The 14,411-nt window shown below is 43.6% G+C and overlaps 1 protein-coding gene across 2 annotated transcripts in view; it reads right to left on the bottom strand.

Annotated features, from left to right (window-relative positions):
- LOC138742741 (fibroblast growth factor 12) overlaps positions 1-14,411 on the bottom strand; it is a 160,651-nt gene that overhangs the window by 68,831 nt on the left and 77,409 nt on the right. Inside the window, exon 2 of one of the 2 annotated variants that reach the window (XM_069897562.1) lies at positions 7,720-7,830. The exons of the other annotated variant lie outside the window; for it this stretch is intronic. Coding sequence (XP_069753663.1) covers positions 7,720-7,830 — 111 coding nt within the window. The remainder of the gene's footprint in view (positions 1-7,719; positions 7,831-14,411) is intronic. 2 annotated transcript variants of the gene reach the window in all.

The following is a 14,411-nucleotide window of genomic DNA, read 5'->3' on the forward strand; positions in this document are numbered from 1 at the left end:
ATATTATTGGATCATTCGCTATTGTTAATGACTATTGTAATGCCAGACAAGGCAAACTTGGTATATGGATGGAGATTGAATTCAATGTTATTAAAAAGGAAAGATTTTTGTGATTTTATCAGAAGGTGCATTCAGTTATTTTGTGATACAAATCTGAACTCGGTGAATGATGAATTTGTAATATAGGATGCTTTGAAAGCTTATCTGAGAGGGCAAATTATAAGCTTCACTACTAAAATTAACAAGAAGTAGATAAGTTGGAGAAAGAAATAAAAATATTGGAAAAAGATCTTTAAGCTCAGAAGATAAACGTAGGCAACTGATTAATAAAAAACTACAATATAATATATTACAAACTTACAGAACTGAAAAAATGATAACAAGAACTAAACAAATATTATGAATTGGATGAACGAGCACATAAAGTACTTGCATGGTAACTGAAATTTGAGTAGGCCACAAGAACAATAAATGCAGTTAAAAAATGTTATAAACCTTGAGAAATAAATGAAACTTTCAAAAATTTTTATTCTAAATTATATCACTCGGAACCTTTGAAAGACGATAATAGGATAGATATTTATCAAGAATAAATCTACCCACATTAGACTTGTAAGAACAAATAGAAATAAGTGCACAAATTACACAATTTGAGGTAAAGGAAGCAATAAGCTCATTAAAGTAACAAATCACTGGGGTGGATGGTTTTCTATCTGAATTTTACAAAACATTCAAAGACAAATTGATTCCTATTTTTTTGGAAATGCTGAATCAAGCGTCAAGAACCCAGATTCTTCTTCAACAGAGATAATTATTGTGATACAAAAAGAAGACAGAGATCCTTTGAAACCCTCTTCTTACAGGCCAATTTCATTATTGAATGTAGATTATAAAATACTGGCTAAAATTTTGGCGAGAAAAGTTACCAAATTACTACCTAAATTAATAATGCATGGACCAGACAGGATTTGTTAAAGAGAAACAGTTGGCGAATAACGTAGCAGATTAATTAGTATTGTACATTTCTTCCCTGCACTGCAAGTTTCTGTGGGTCTGCCTTAGTTTCAAGAGCACGACAGACAAGGCAGTTCTCTTGTGTAATAACTGTGTGAGTGTTTCTGTCTGAACTCTGGTGGAAACGCCTCTTCACCACCAGAGCTCTGCAAGCAATCACAATCTCCTGCGAGCAAGATTCCCAAGAGCCGCTTTAAAGCCACCTAATACTCGGGGAAATCTCTGTGCTTCCTACATGTGTAAACGTGCCAGCAAACCACTTGCATTTAAAGCTCCCCCTGCATTGTGGATCCTGGTTACATTTCCAGGTCCAAGAAATATAACTAATGGCTTGCTTTTGTTCTACATATCATTACTGGAGTTGCGCAGTTCTAAATTGCACAGTCAATAAAATATGTGAAATTATCTTTTTAGTTACAGATAAGCCGTGATTTATTAAAATGGAGGATCAGATCTTGATGGGGGTTTGGATCTGGAGCTCGGGTGGCCAATGTTTTGAACTGTAGTCTGCATGGCTGCGGGAACACTGAAGGCAAATCCATGGAGACTCAGTGACTCTGGGGGGAACTCTCTTTTGCTTCTCTTTCTCTGACTGCATGGGGCGCCCACTGGGCAATGTTAATGGAGAATCTTCGTCTGCCTTATAGCAGCCTAAAGGCAATTTTATGTAATATTACATTTCTGGTTCATTCCATTAAATAGTATCTGATCTGAGATCGAATGAGTCACGGAAACAGGTCTATGCCAAACATTAACTTTTTAGACTCCGGCCATTTTTAACCTTCCGTAATATACGCACTAGACTGGATCCTAGGTACAGTACAAACCAGCTGGTGTTGGTTATCAAAACAAGTCCCAGAAAATGGGGACACAGAGTATATGTGCTTGTTGGTAGTCCCTGGAAACAGGAACACAAAGGTCTAAGTAGCCATTTTACATTGACTTTACACACACTGTTCTAATCCCTTCCATCAGGTAGAAGATACACAAGCTTCAAAATGTGGATCTCCTACTTCAAGGACAGTTTCTTAACTCAACACACGCACACTGCTGGAGGAACTCAATGGGCTGAACAGGGAGAAATAAGAACGGTCCAGGTTTCGGGCCTGAACCCTTCATCAAGACAGAGGTCTTTCTTTCTCCCGCTCCTATTCTCCCACTGAATTCTTACAGCAGATTGCTCCAGGTTCCAGCTTCTGCATTCTTCTATCTGCCTGCTAGTTTCTTTAATAATAATTTTAATAATTTCGGGCAATGCTTCTCAACCTTTTTCTTTCCACCCACATCCCACCTTAAGCAATCCCTTACTAATCACAGAGCACCTTTCGCAGAGGGATTACTTAAAGTGGGATGCGAGAGGAAAGAAAAAGGTTGAGAACCACTGATTTAGACATAACAGCATAGTAACAGCCCAATTAGTCTACAAAGCCCGAATGTTTTTGAAGGGTAGCGGGGAAACTGGAGCATCAGAGGAAACCTACACAGACACAGGGAGAACGTACAAACTCCTCACAGACAGCGTGGGGTTCAAATCTGAGTTATTGGTGCTGTAATAGCATTACACTGACCACTATGCTATCCGTGCCACCCTTTCCTGCTGTTTTCACACTCTTGAATGGACATCTGATTTGTAAAAGACGATGCACCTGCACTGTCTTCACTGTTACTTTAGTGCATGTCCTACACTTCCCGTCAGTAACACCTCACTCTGCACTTTCATTTTATTATGGCATCACATGTCACATTTAAGAATGGGTCGACTTGCCTGAATAACACACAACACAAAGCTTTTCACTGTATTTCAATACAATTCAATTCAATGAATCCCACTTTACTTCCCAATGTTCTAATCAATTCCCCAAATGCTTTATCACTCATTTGCACAGGGGTGGCACGGTGTCACACTTAGTGCAATTGGCACTTCATGTCGGCAGTGCCCCAGGTTCAACCCTAACCACGAGAGCTATCTGCATGGAGTTTGCACATTCTCCCAGTGACCCCGTGTGTTTCTTCCGGGGGGTGTTTCACCGCACATCCCAAAGATGTGTGGGGTGGTAGGATAATTGCCCACTGTAAATCTCCCCATTGTGTGGGTAAGTGAGACAATCCAGGAGAGGTTGATGAGGACCCAGGGAAATGGACGGTTAATAGTTAACAGGAACCCAATAGATTGAAGGGCCTCCTGTGACACAAGGTGCGATTTACAATGGCCAACAAGGAAAGGAATATTTCCCAGCTACTAGAATGTTCAGTCTGTGAATGACAACGTATTAGCACAGCATGCTGGCAAACAGTTGTTCACACCCAAACAGATTTCTTCCGTTTGTATGTGTCATTGCCTGGAAACAAATCTTCACTACAACAGTGGCAGCAGGCTCAGATCCAGAAATAAGGATGAGATTTGAACATTATTACTCACCTCAGCCCCTGGCCTGATAATTCGTCGACCCATTCTCAACCCACTGACCCTGTGACAATTCCAAAATAACTTCATTCTCCCATCCTTGTCCCACACATAAAAACACAGAAATGCTGGAGGAACTCAGCAGATTTCGCAGCATCCATTGGTGGTAAATATATATTACCGATGCTTCGGGCCAGAGCCCTTCTTCCTGAAACGTTAGTTATATATAGAACATTACAAGACAGAAAAAGGCACTTTCGATCCTTCTAGTCTGTGCCAAATTATTTTTCTGCCTACACTCACTGATCTGCACACAGTCCATTGCCCACTGTACCCCTCCCATTCAGGTACCGGTCCAAATTCTTTTTAAATGTAAAATTGATCCCACATTCACCCCTTCAGCTGGCAGCTCATTCCACACTCCCACCCCTCTCTGTGTGAAGAAGTTCCCCATAAACTTTTCCCCTCTTAACCCATGTGTTCTGGTTCGTATCTCATACAGGGTGCGGCTAGAGTCGACCAGAGGGAGGCAATATGTTGTCAAAGATGACTAGTGTTGGAATCTGATTTGGAGAAGATGATATGACTTAATAGAGGTATACAAGATTATGAGGGGCAGAGATCAAGTGAACAGCCAGCCTCTTTTTTCCTGGGGCAACAACCAGAGGACATCTGTGTAAGGTGGATGGAACAAAGTTGAGGGGAGAGGTCAGAGAATGTTTTTTTTCTTGACTCAGAGAATGGTGGGTGACTGGAATGCATTGCCAGGGGTGGTTGTGAAGGCTGGTACATTCAGTTCATTTAAATACGGTGGTGGAACATGGTAGTGCAGGAGTGGCCTCACTATACTGTACAGGCTGGCCTGCCTCTGACCCTGTAACTCCTCCCTGTAGATTCTCCAATAAGGGCTGATGGCCCTCGTCTCCTCCCTCCATAACACCCTTGGATCTGGGCCAGCAGCACGTAGAGACATGCCTGATGTTTCTGGTTATTAAATCCTTTAATCACTCGCTTCGTGTCTGCTTGTGGTTATTGATCACACCACAAATACCTCTTAAACAGGCACGTGGATGCAACTAGGGAAGGACTAGGTAATTGTGAAGCAGGTTTACATGGGTCAGCACAGTACCGTGGGCTGAAGACTCTATACCATGCTGGAATGTTCAATGATAATGAGAACTATTCAGGGAGATTGGAACTGAAAGGGAGGAGGGAGGGGAAATCCTGTGGATTTAACCTGGGTGGAAAGGATTCCAGCATTTACAGTCTCTAGTGTGTCTCCAATCCGAATTCCACTGCCCTGCTCTCTCCCAGAGTCCTGCTGTCCTCACTGGAAAATGCTCCAAACTGTTTGACAGGGACGTTACAAGGTAAAAATTATGCAAGCACTTCACTGACAAATGGTAATGTTAGGACAGGAGATCAAAAGTGTCATAAGGTATATCTTGGAAGAGAGAGGGGAGCAGTCGGCTTTAGGAGGAGATGGTCTCAGTAGCTGAAAGCGGTGCAACAAAAACAAAAAATGGATTGGGATCCCAGGGGAATGCAGAGGGATTTAAAAACAAGGTATTCACTTCATCGGGAGCCAGAATATGTGAAAGGGCTGATGGTACCCAGGAAGACATTGGAATCCAAAGCAAAGCACAATCTACTGGAGGAATTCAGTGGGTCGAGAGGCATCAGAGGGAGAGAAGGAACGGTTGACATTTCTGGCTGGAACCCTTCATTGATAGCGGATGGTGACAAGGACGCCACAGTTGGCATTAGTGCAACGCTGTTACAGATCGCGACTGGGTTCGAATCTCATGCTGTCTGCAAGGAGTTTGGACGTTCTCCCCGTCTCTGCATTGGTTTTCCCTGAGGGCTCCAGTTTCCTTCCACCCTTCAAAACTTAATGGTCAACTGGGCGGCACAGGCTCGTGGGCCAAAAGGGTCTGTTACTGTGCTGTCTATCTTTAAAAAAGATGAGGATGGTGGCAATTACACTCAAATGGGATTTAATTAGAGCTGACAGAGCCTCAGCTTTTGTGGAAGGTGCAAGGTGATAGACTAGATGGGAGAGCAAGTGTTGGACTAACAGCAGCCACGTACCATGAGCATGGACGTGTGAGGTAGCTAGGGTTTGATTCGATGGTGGAGATTGAACACAAAAGCTCCAGTGCTCCCAATGTTCATCTGATATAAATTTATGCTCATCCAATCCTGGTGTCAGGGAGCAGTGGGACAGATCAGAGAGTGTGGCAGGGTCAACAGAATGACCTCAACTCAGACCCATCTACAGCAGGGAAGGGGTGCTGGCAACTCCACACTTGGAGTCCTGCATGGAGTTCCAGTCTCTTTACTTCGGAATGGAGAGGGGGTTCGCCAATTTAATTCCAGAAATGAGTAGGTTAGCTTATGAGGTGCGGAGACGCCTGGGACCATACTCTTTGGAGTTTACAAGGATGAGGCTGAGGGAATCTTACAGAAACATTAAAAAATTATTAAAGGAACAGATAAGAGAGAAGCAGGGGGTTGTTTCCACTGGCAGGTGAGACTAGAATAGGAGACACAGCCTCAAGATTCGGTGGGGGGGGGGGGGGTAGATTTAAGACAGAGGTGAGGAGGAACTGCTTCTTGCAGCGAGTAGTGAATCTGGAATTTCCTGCATAATAGTGGAGGCTGCCTCAAAGATAGATTTTTAAATAATGGGGGAACTAATAGTTATATGGAAGCAGTAGGTAAGTGGAACTGAGTCCATGGCCAGATGAATGGTAGAGTCCTGGTCCTCGTTCCGACGTTCTTATCATTTTGGAAGTTCATCTTCGCTTCATACAGGAGGCCAAGGCTGCAAACAGTCCTGCTCATTCTCCGAAGGTGAGCGTAGAGAGAGGTGGCGGAGAGAGCTGGAGTTCTGTTTCGATTAGAGAGAGTGGTGGGGAGGGTCAAGCGAGTGACCACATCCCAGTAGCGCCTGTAGCAATTACAGACACAGAGCTGGATACTCAGAGTTTCTTACAGAACCAAGCTTAGGCGGAAAAAAATACAAGAGAGTTGCACATGGGGCAAGGAAGAAATGCAAAAGAAGTTAAATCTCCTCATTATGCAAAGTACCCACGTTTAATTTCGACTGGTCAGGCAAATTCTCACTGATGGCAGGAAGTTTAAAAGTTAAAATGGTTGTGAAAATTAATTTTCTCAGTTGGATGTGAAACAGAGTGGAAAGCTGTCAGGTCAATGAAAGCAACCCAAGTGTTGGGAATAATGAATGAGTTGCAGCAGGGAAAAGGGAAAAGAAGAACAGACTATTTATAGCCAATTTACAGTGTCTTTCACAGCCTCAGGACTTCCCAAAGGCTTTCCAGCCAAACTAAACACTCTTGAAGTGAAGTAATGTAAGATATAAGATACAACAAGCAGAACCATGCAAGCCCCTGTCCAGCTTTCATCCATCAAAGTGTCAGACCCATGAGAAATACACCCTCACCACATACCCACCATAGCTTTGTCCCACATCAGGACGCTCCCTTCCCCAAATGTCCTAAAATCCAGTCTTCTCCAATCTGCACAGCACCCCTATCCCCATGACCTTCACCCTTCCTGTCCATCAGCTACCCCCTCTCCCTACTCCCCATGCCTGCTTGGACTACCAGCCCTGCTCTCCCCAATACTTTTTCCCATCCCCCCACCCCCCACCCCCTTCCTGGTCACCATCCTCCCTCTCCTCATTCCCCATGCAATCCTGATGTGACAAACCCCACTCTCCCCAATACACTCCCCATCCTGGCCACCAGCATCCCAATTCTCTACCACATCCTGTCCACCACTCCCCCCTCCCCATTCCCCACCCAATCCTGACCACCAACCCCACTCTCTCCAGTACACTCCCCAGTCCTGACCACCAGCCTCCCAATTCTCTACCACACCCTGTCCTGATCACTAACCTCGCTCTCGCCAATACACTACCCCATTCCACATCCCTGTCCTGTCTACCAGACCCCCTCTCCTCACTACCCATCCATTTTGTGCTCACTAGCCCCCTCCATCCTCATTGGCTTCCTGACTACTAGGCCCTCTCTCCACACCACACTGCCTTCCTGTCCACCAGCCCCCCACCCTCTCCCTTCTTGACCACCATCCCCACCTCCTCATCATCCACAACAACCCAGTTGTTCCTCCTCCACCCATTTTCACACCAAAGCCACCCAAGATGGAGTCAGACACACACTCAAGTGTCCACCATGTGCCTGAGGGGCCATTTCGAGAACCCTGTGTCTGGAGGTGCGCGGTGTGGTGAGAGGACCAGGCTCCCGGTCACTTACTGTAATTACTGTTCTCATCTTTCGTGCCGTTGATGGTACCATCTGGCTGCATCTGCAGGTAGAAGCCCTGTTGGCTGAACAACCTCGTCACGATACCTTTCAACTGGGGATCTTCATGAAAAGTGAAAAAGGGAGAAGAATGACCTTGGGAGAATGGATCCAAATGAAGGCCATTCAGCCTCTCATCTCTTCCTAGCCCTTTAGAAGACCTTCCCAATTAGTCCCAAACATCCGCCCTTCACTTTTCAAGCTCTTCCTTTGGAAAACATTTCATAATATTTGTTTTTTCTCGGGTGTTAAACTGCATATTAATGCCATGATAAATTAATGTGCCTCAAACCTCACACTGATTTTAATAAAATATTTTGCAGATTAACACTTCCCTGCACTTAATGGGGTTTTAATTTAGAGATACTGTACATCACAGTACCAGGCCCTTCCGGCCCACAAGCCCCTGCCGCCCAATTACACCCACATGACTGATCAACCTATAAGCCCATACATTTTTGGAACATGAAAGGAAACTCAAGCAGCCGGAGGAAACCCACGCAGACATGGGGAGAACGCACAAACTCCTTACAGATACTGGCTGAGTCGAACCCGGGCCGCTGGCGCTCACCACTCAGCTAAGAAGAGATGCACAGAATGGAACTTGTTTAGTGGTCCACAAGAGAAGGCAGGGTCAATGAAACACCAGGAGATGGAGTGTTAAACCAGCCTCAGCACATACGTCCAGTACCTAGATTCTGCACAGTTAATAAAACGCTATTACGTGACCAGGGTTCAAATCCGGCACCATCTGTAAGGAGTTTGTACATTCTTTTGGTGTCTGCAAGGGTTTCCTCCTGGTGCTCTGGCTTCCTCCCATGTACCAAAGACACACGGGGTTAGTAGGTTAATTGGTCACAAGGGTGGATTTAGGTAGCTTGGGCTCATGGGACAGAAAGGCCTGTTATCTCTAAACTTAAAAGATTAAAGACTCTGTGTAGCAGGATCAGCCATGTTTGTGATGCCACTCAGGTCAGATAGCCCATCAGTACTGATAATTTGACCACATGCCATCCAGCTCGATGGGGACCACCCCCCCCCCCCAACCCCCACTAGGGCCACAGCACACTGAGGTAAAAGCCTTGCTTTCTTTTCACATCATGTAATGTGATTTTTTTAATGTAGTTGGTAGGAGAGACGTATGGAAAAAAACAAAACTTGGCTACTTCACAGGGAAGGGAGGCCATAACCTTTCAGTAGAGTCCTGGGGTGTGGGGGATGGAGGTCATAGCCAAACAAAGGTTGAAAATGGCTGGTGTGGAGGATGGCAAATCCTTGCAATGCCCTCCCTTCCCCGTGAACGGCATCTCCAGCAATGGTGGGTCCCAACATTGGGCAATAGGAGCTTAGCTTAGCAAGCTCAGGTGCACAGGCCTCCAGTTCAGTTTCAGGATACCTCCCCCCTCCTCTTAACCAACAATCCATCAGCCTGGTCAATGAACCACATACAAACACAAACATGCAGTCCCCAACATACAGTGCAGGCACCGTGCCGGAGATAAGGAAAGTCCGCTCACCTGCACAAACTGTTCATCGTGAGAGCCCACAATTTGGAACAAAAAAGAAAGAGAAACATGGCGTTAGAATGTTTCACATTTTCACTTTGAAAAGAACATTGATGAAGCACAAAAAGCTGCAGACCCTGGAAATCGGAAATAAAACCTAAAATGGTGGAAATATTCAGCAGGTCGTTCAGCAGCTGTAGAGAGTGATGGGTGTACTAACGTTTCGGGGTGGGGAGAGGGAGAGAGGGATAGGGAGAGAGAGAGAGTGAGAGAGAGAGAGTGAGAGAGAGAGAGAGTGAGAGAGAGAGAGTGAGAGAGAGAGAGTGAGAGAGAGTGAGAGTGAGAGAGAGAGAGAAAGAGAGGAAGAGAGGAAGAGAGAGAGGAAGAGAGAGAGGGAGAGAAGGAGGAGAGAGGGGGATAAGGAGGAGAGAGGGGAAGGAGGAGGGGGAGAAGGAGGAGGGGAGAGGGAGAGGAGAGAGGGGGAGGAGAGAGGGGGAGAAGGAGAGAGGGGGAGAAGGAGAGAGGGGGAGAAGGAGAGAGGGGGAGAAGGAGAGAGGGGGAGAAGGAGAGAGGGGGATCCATGCTGATCGTTGGATTCTGGGCTTGTACCATTTCCATGCATTTCATCCAATATCCTTCTCAGCCCTTCCTATCCATATCTGTCCAAATGTCTTTAGAACATCAAAAATGGTACCAGCTTCTACACACTTTAAAATTCTGTCCTTTAATTCTCTATCCTGGGGAAAAAAGACTGAGCATTAGTGATTTTATAAACCGCTGCAAGGTCACCTCTCAGCCTCCTATGCTCCAGGGAATAAAGACCCAGCCTATTCAGCCTTCCCCTATCAGATGGGTCCTCCAGTCCTGCAGACATTTGGCAAATCTCTTCAAGGTCAAGCTTATGTATCATCCAATTGTCCTAGTAGAGTGGTTCCCTGCCTTTTATTTTTCCCCTATGGCTCCTATGCCATAGTGTGGTTAGTAAAAGATCACTTAAGATGGCATGTGAGTGGAAAGAAAGAAGTTGAGACCCCCTGCAATAGTATAACCCGATGAAGGAGTGTTCTCCAGTCCACAGTGCAAACACAGAACCAGATATAACACAAATAGACAAGCAATACATACGCAGGGCAAATGTACATATATAAAAATAAATAAATGTTTTATTAAATAGTCGTCTCGGAGGGTCAGTGCGAGCAGTTCCTTTGGTCATTCAGCAATCTCACTGCCCATGGGAAGAAGCTGTTCCTCAGCCTGGTGGCGCCGGCTCTGATCCTCCTGTATCTCTTCCCCGATAGGAGCAGCTGAAAGATGCTGTGTGTTGGGTGGAAGGGGTCCTCAATGGTTTTGCACATCCTCTTCAGACAACGATCCCGGTAGATCATATTAATGGGTGGGAGTTGTGGGGGGTGGAGAAGAGACCGCAGTGATCCACTTTGTCACTTTTTATGATCCTGTTGATTAACCTCTGATCCAATTCTCTATAGCAACCAGACCACATTGTGATACGGCCAGTCAGGACACTCTCGGTAAGAGCTCCTGTAGAAAGTTGACAATGATGGTGGTCTTTAGTCTTGCCCACTTCAGTCTTCTCAGGAAGTGCAGTCACCGTTCAACTTCCTGTCCATGATAGGCCATTTGTTAACTCCAAGGAACTTGGTGCTCTCTACTCTCTCCACTACAGTTATTGATGTGTAGTGGAGGGTGATCGTTGCTGGTCCTCCGGAAGTCCATCTTCTATGTCTTGTCCACGTGAAACTCTCTCTACTCGTCTAACCTTGAAGACTTTCCTATGGCTAGGTGACCAGATGTGTTGGTGGGCAATCCATTCTCTTCCACATCTTCTCAGCACTTCTGCCCTCTGGCCCTTACTTACCTCCTCATTCTCAAATAATCCTGAAAAAGGAGGTCAACATAAAAGGGGCTATTTTCTGACACAGATCAGAGTCTGACATGCTGAGTGTTTCCAGAATTTTAGGGGGTTTATTCAGATCTCCTGCATCTGTAATATTTGTGATTTTCATTGAATATTTTAGCCTTGGAGTCTCAGCAATTCCTGGAGTTTGAAGCCCCAGCAGTAAGTCAGCACAGTGACGCGTCCAATCTGTGCTGTTAACACACATCAACCCTTTGGTTTTCAGCAGATGGGGAATATCTGCGCATTTAGAGGATGTGCTGTAGCTTCCAGGGAAATGAAGAGTAGAGCTGCCAGGGACAAGTGTGATAATACAGTCAGCAAGTGAAGGAAGCAATGGTTTAACTCTACATGTCTTGATACCTCAGGAACATCACCTTGCTTTGGGAAAAAGAACTTCCTGTCATCATTTGTAGCTCCCATGTTGTTAACCCGGTCTAGACTGGGGGAACAGGTGAGTTTCAAGTGGAATGGCAGTTCTGCACCCTATCCAACCGCCTAGCAGCAGGGATATTGTGGAATGTTAAAGTTCAAATTCTATTTTGAGAGTTCTCAATTCCCCTACCCTGGGTAAAACACTCTGTGCGTCCACCCGATCGATTGCTCTCCTTGTATCTCAATTGCACCAGTCTTGGTAACATCCTTACAAATCTTTTCTGCAGCACTTCCACCTTGTTGGATCCCTCCTATCACTGAGTGAGCAGAACTGCACCCAACACTCCAAATGCAGTCTAACCAACATCTTGTACAGTTGTAACATGACGGTCGTCCCTCTTGTACGTGACACCCTGACTAACGAATGTAAACTCGCCAAGTGACATCTTCCTCGGGGGTGTCAATGTTTCATGACAAAGGATTGACAAAGGAGATAATTTTGATACCATTCTTACCTGAATCATGATCCATCAACCTACTCACATCACAACAGATCTTCATGGGTGTGTCAATCATTTAACATAAAGATTGATTTAAGATTTATTGTCAGAGTACAAAACAAGAAAACCTTTCAGAGAGTTGGGAACTCAGCCAGTGCCATCAATGAACACTTCAAGGAATTCTATGAGCAATTATACCAAACTGAGAACGAAGGGAAAGAAGACAAAATAGATGAGTTTCTAGCTAAAATTGAACTTGCGAAATTGCAAGAAGAGAAGCAAAACAAATGGATAAAACCATTTGAAATAGAGGAAATACAGGATATATTAAAAAAGCTACCGAACAATAAAACGCCTGGAGAGGACGGACTCTTAATAGAATTCTATAAAACATTTAAAGAATTATTAATTGCTCCTCTCCTGGATGTAATGAACAAGATTGAAGAAACACAGAACATGCCAGATTCATGTAAAACAGCAATAATTACAGTAATACCAAAGACGGGGAAAGATCCACTAACACCAGCATCGTATAGACCAATATCTCTACTTAACTCAGATTATAAGATAATAGCAAAACTATTAGCAAACAGATTGGCCGACTGTGTACCAAAAATAGTAAAACTAGATCAAACTGGATTTATTAAGAAAAGACGAACAATGGACAATGTCTGTAAGTTCATTAACTTAATCCATGCAGTACAATGAAATAAGATGCCAACAGTGGCAGTTGCTTTAGACGCAGAGAAAGCCTTTGACAGGGTAGAATGGAATTATTTATTCAAAGTAATACAGAGGTTCAACCTACCAGAGAAATATATTAATTGGATTAAAGCATTATATAAGGGTCCAATGGCGAAGGTGACAGTAAAGGCAGTAAAGGTGACAGGCAGGGATGTCCACTATCTCCCTCACTGTTTGCTTTAGCTATAGAACCCTTGGCAGAACTGATAAGAACAGAAAATAAAATAAGAGGGATAAAAATAAAAGAGAAGGAATATAAATCAGTCTATTTGCAGATGAAGTCATAGTATACTTAACAGAACCAGAATTATCAATAAAAGAATTACATAAGAAATGAAAGGAATATGGAGAAGTGATAGGGTACAAGATCCAACGCAAATAAAAGTGAAGCGATACCAATGAATAATGCGGATTTCACAAAATTTAAGAAAGAATCGCCATTTAAATGGCAAACACAAGCAATCCGATACCTTGGTATTAGACTAGATAATATTCTAGACCATCTATACAAATTAAATTATCAGCCATTAATGAAGAAATTACAAGATGACTTAGAACATTGGAAAGATTTACCACTAACACTGATAGGAAGAGTAAATTGCATTAAAATGAATATCTTCCCAAGGATACAATACCTATTTCAATCGTTACCAATTCCCTTAACAGAGAAATTCTTCAATGAGCTAAAGAAAATAATAAGGAAATTCTTATGGAAAGGGGGGAAACCGAGGATAGGATTAGATAAATTAACAGAATGGTACAAACAAGGGGGCTTACAGGTACCAAACTTTAAGAATTATTATAGAGCAGCACAATTAAGATAACTATCAGATTTTTATCAGACAAGGGAAAAACCAGATTGGACCAGATTAGAGCTAGATAAAATAGGGGAGAAGGTACCTGAACATATACTTTATAAGTGGGATGAAAAACTGGTGCAACATAGAAGTTCACCAGTACTGCACCATCTGCTCAACATTTGGTAGAAGATTCACGTAGCAAGGAAAAAACAAATGACCAACTACCAAAATTATTATTGATGCAAAATCAACGAATCCCTTTCACAATAGATAACCTTTCCTTTAGAGAATGGGAGAGAAAAGGGATCAAAAGAATAGAAAATTGTTTTTCGGGAAATAAATTCTTATCTTTTGAACAAATTAAGTACAAATATGGTATAACTCACGGTACAATGTTTGCATAACATCAACTGAAAACCTCCTTAAAGGACAAATTGGGAAGCAGACTGAGATTACCAGAAGGAAGCAGCTTTGAATATGTGATTACAGACACAATGATAATTAAAAGATTTATAACAAACATGTACATCGAGCTGCAAGAGAAAGAGAACGAGGAAACAAGCTGTTAACCCAAACAAAAGTGGGAACAAGATCTAAACATAAAGATAAAAAATGAAATATGGGAAAAGTTATGCTCTGGAACTATGAGAAATACAATAAACACGAGGTTACGCATGATACAATATAATTGCACGGGCTATATATCACGCCCCAAAAGTTAAATAAATGGGACCCAATAGTATCAGACAGATGTTTTCACTGTAGGAAGGAAACAGGAACAACAGTACATGCAATTTGGGCATGT

Source organism: Narcine bancroftii, chromosome 9 (assembly GCF_036971445.1).
Source record: "Narcine bancroftii isolate sNarBan1 chromosome 9, sNarBan1.hap1, whole genome shotgun sequence".
Taxonomy (NCBI): domain Eukaryota; kingdom Metazoa; phylum Chordata; class Chondrichthyes; order Torpediniformes; family Narcinidae; genus Narcine; species Narcine bancroftii.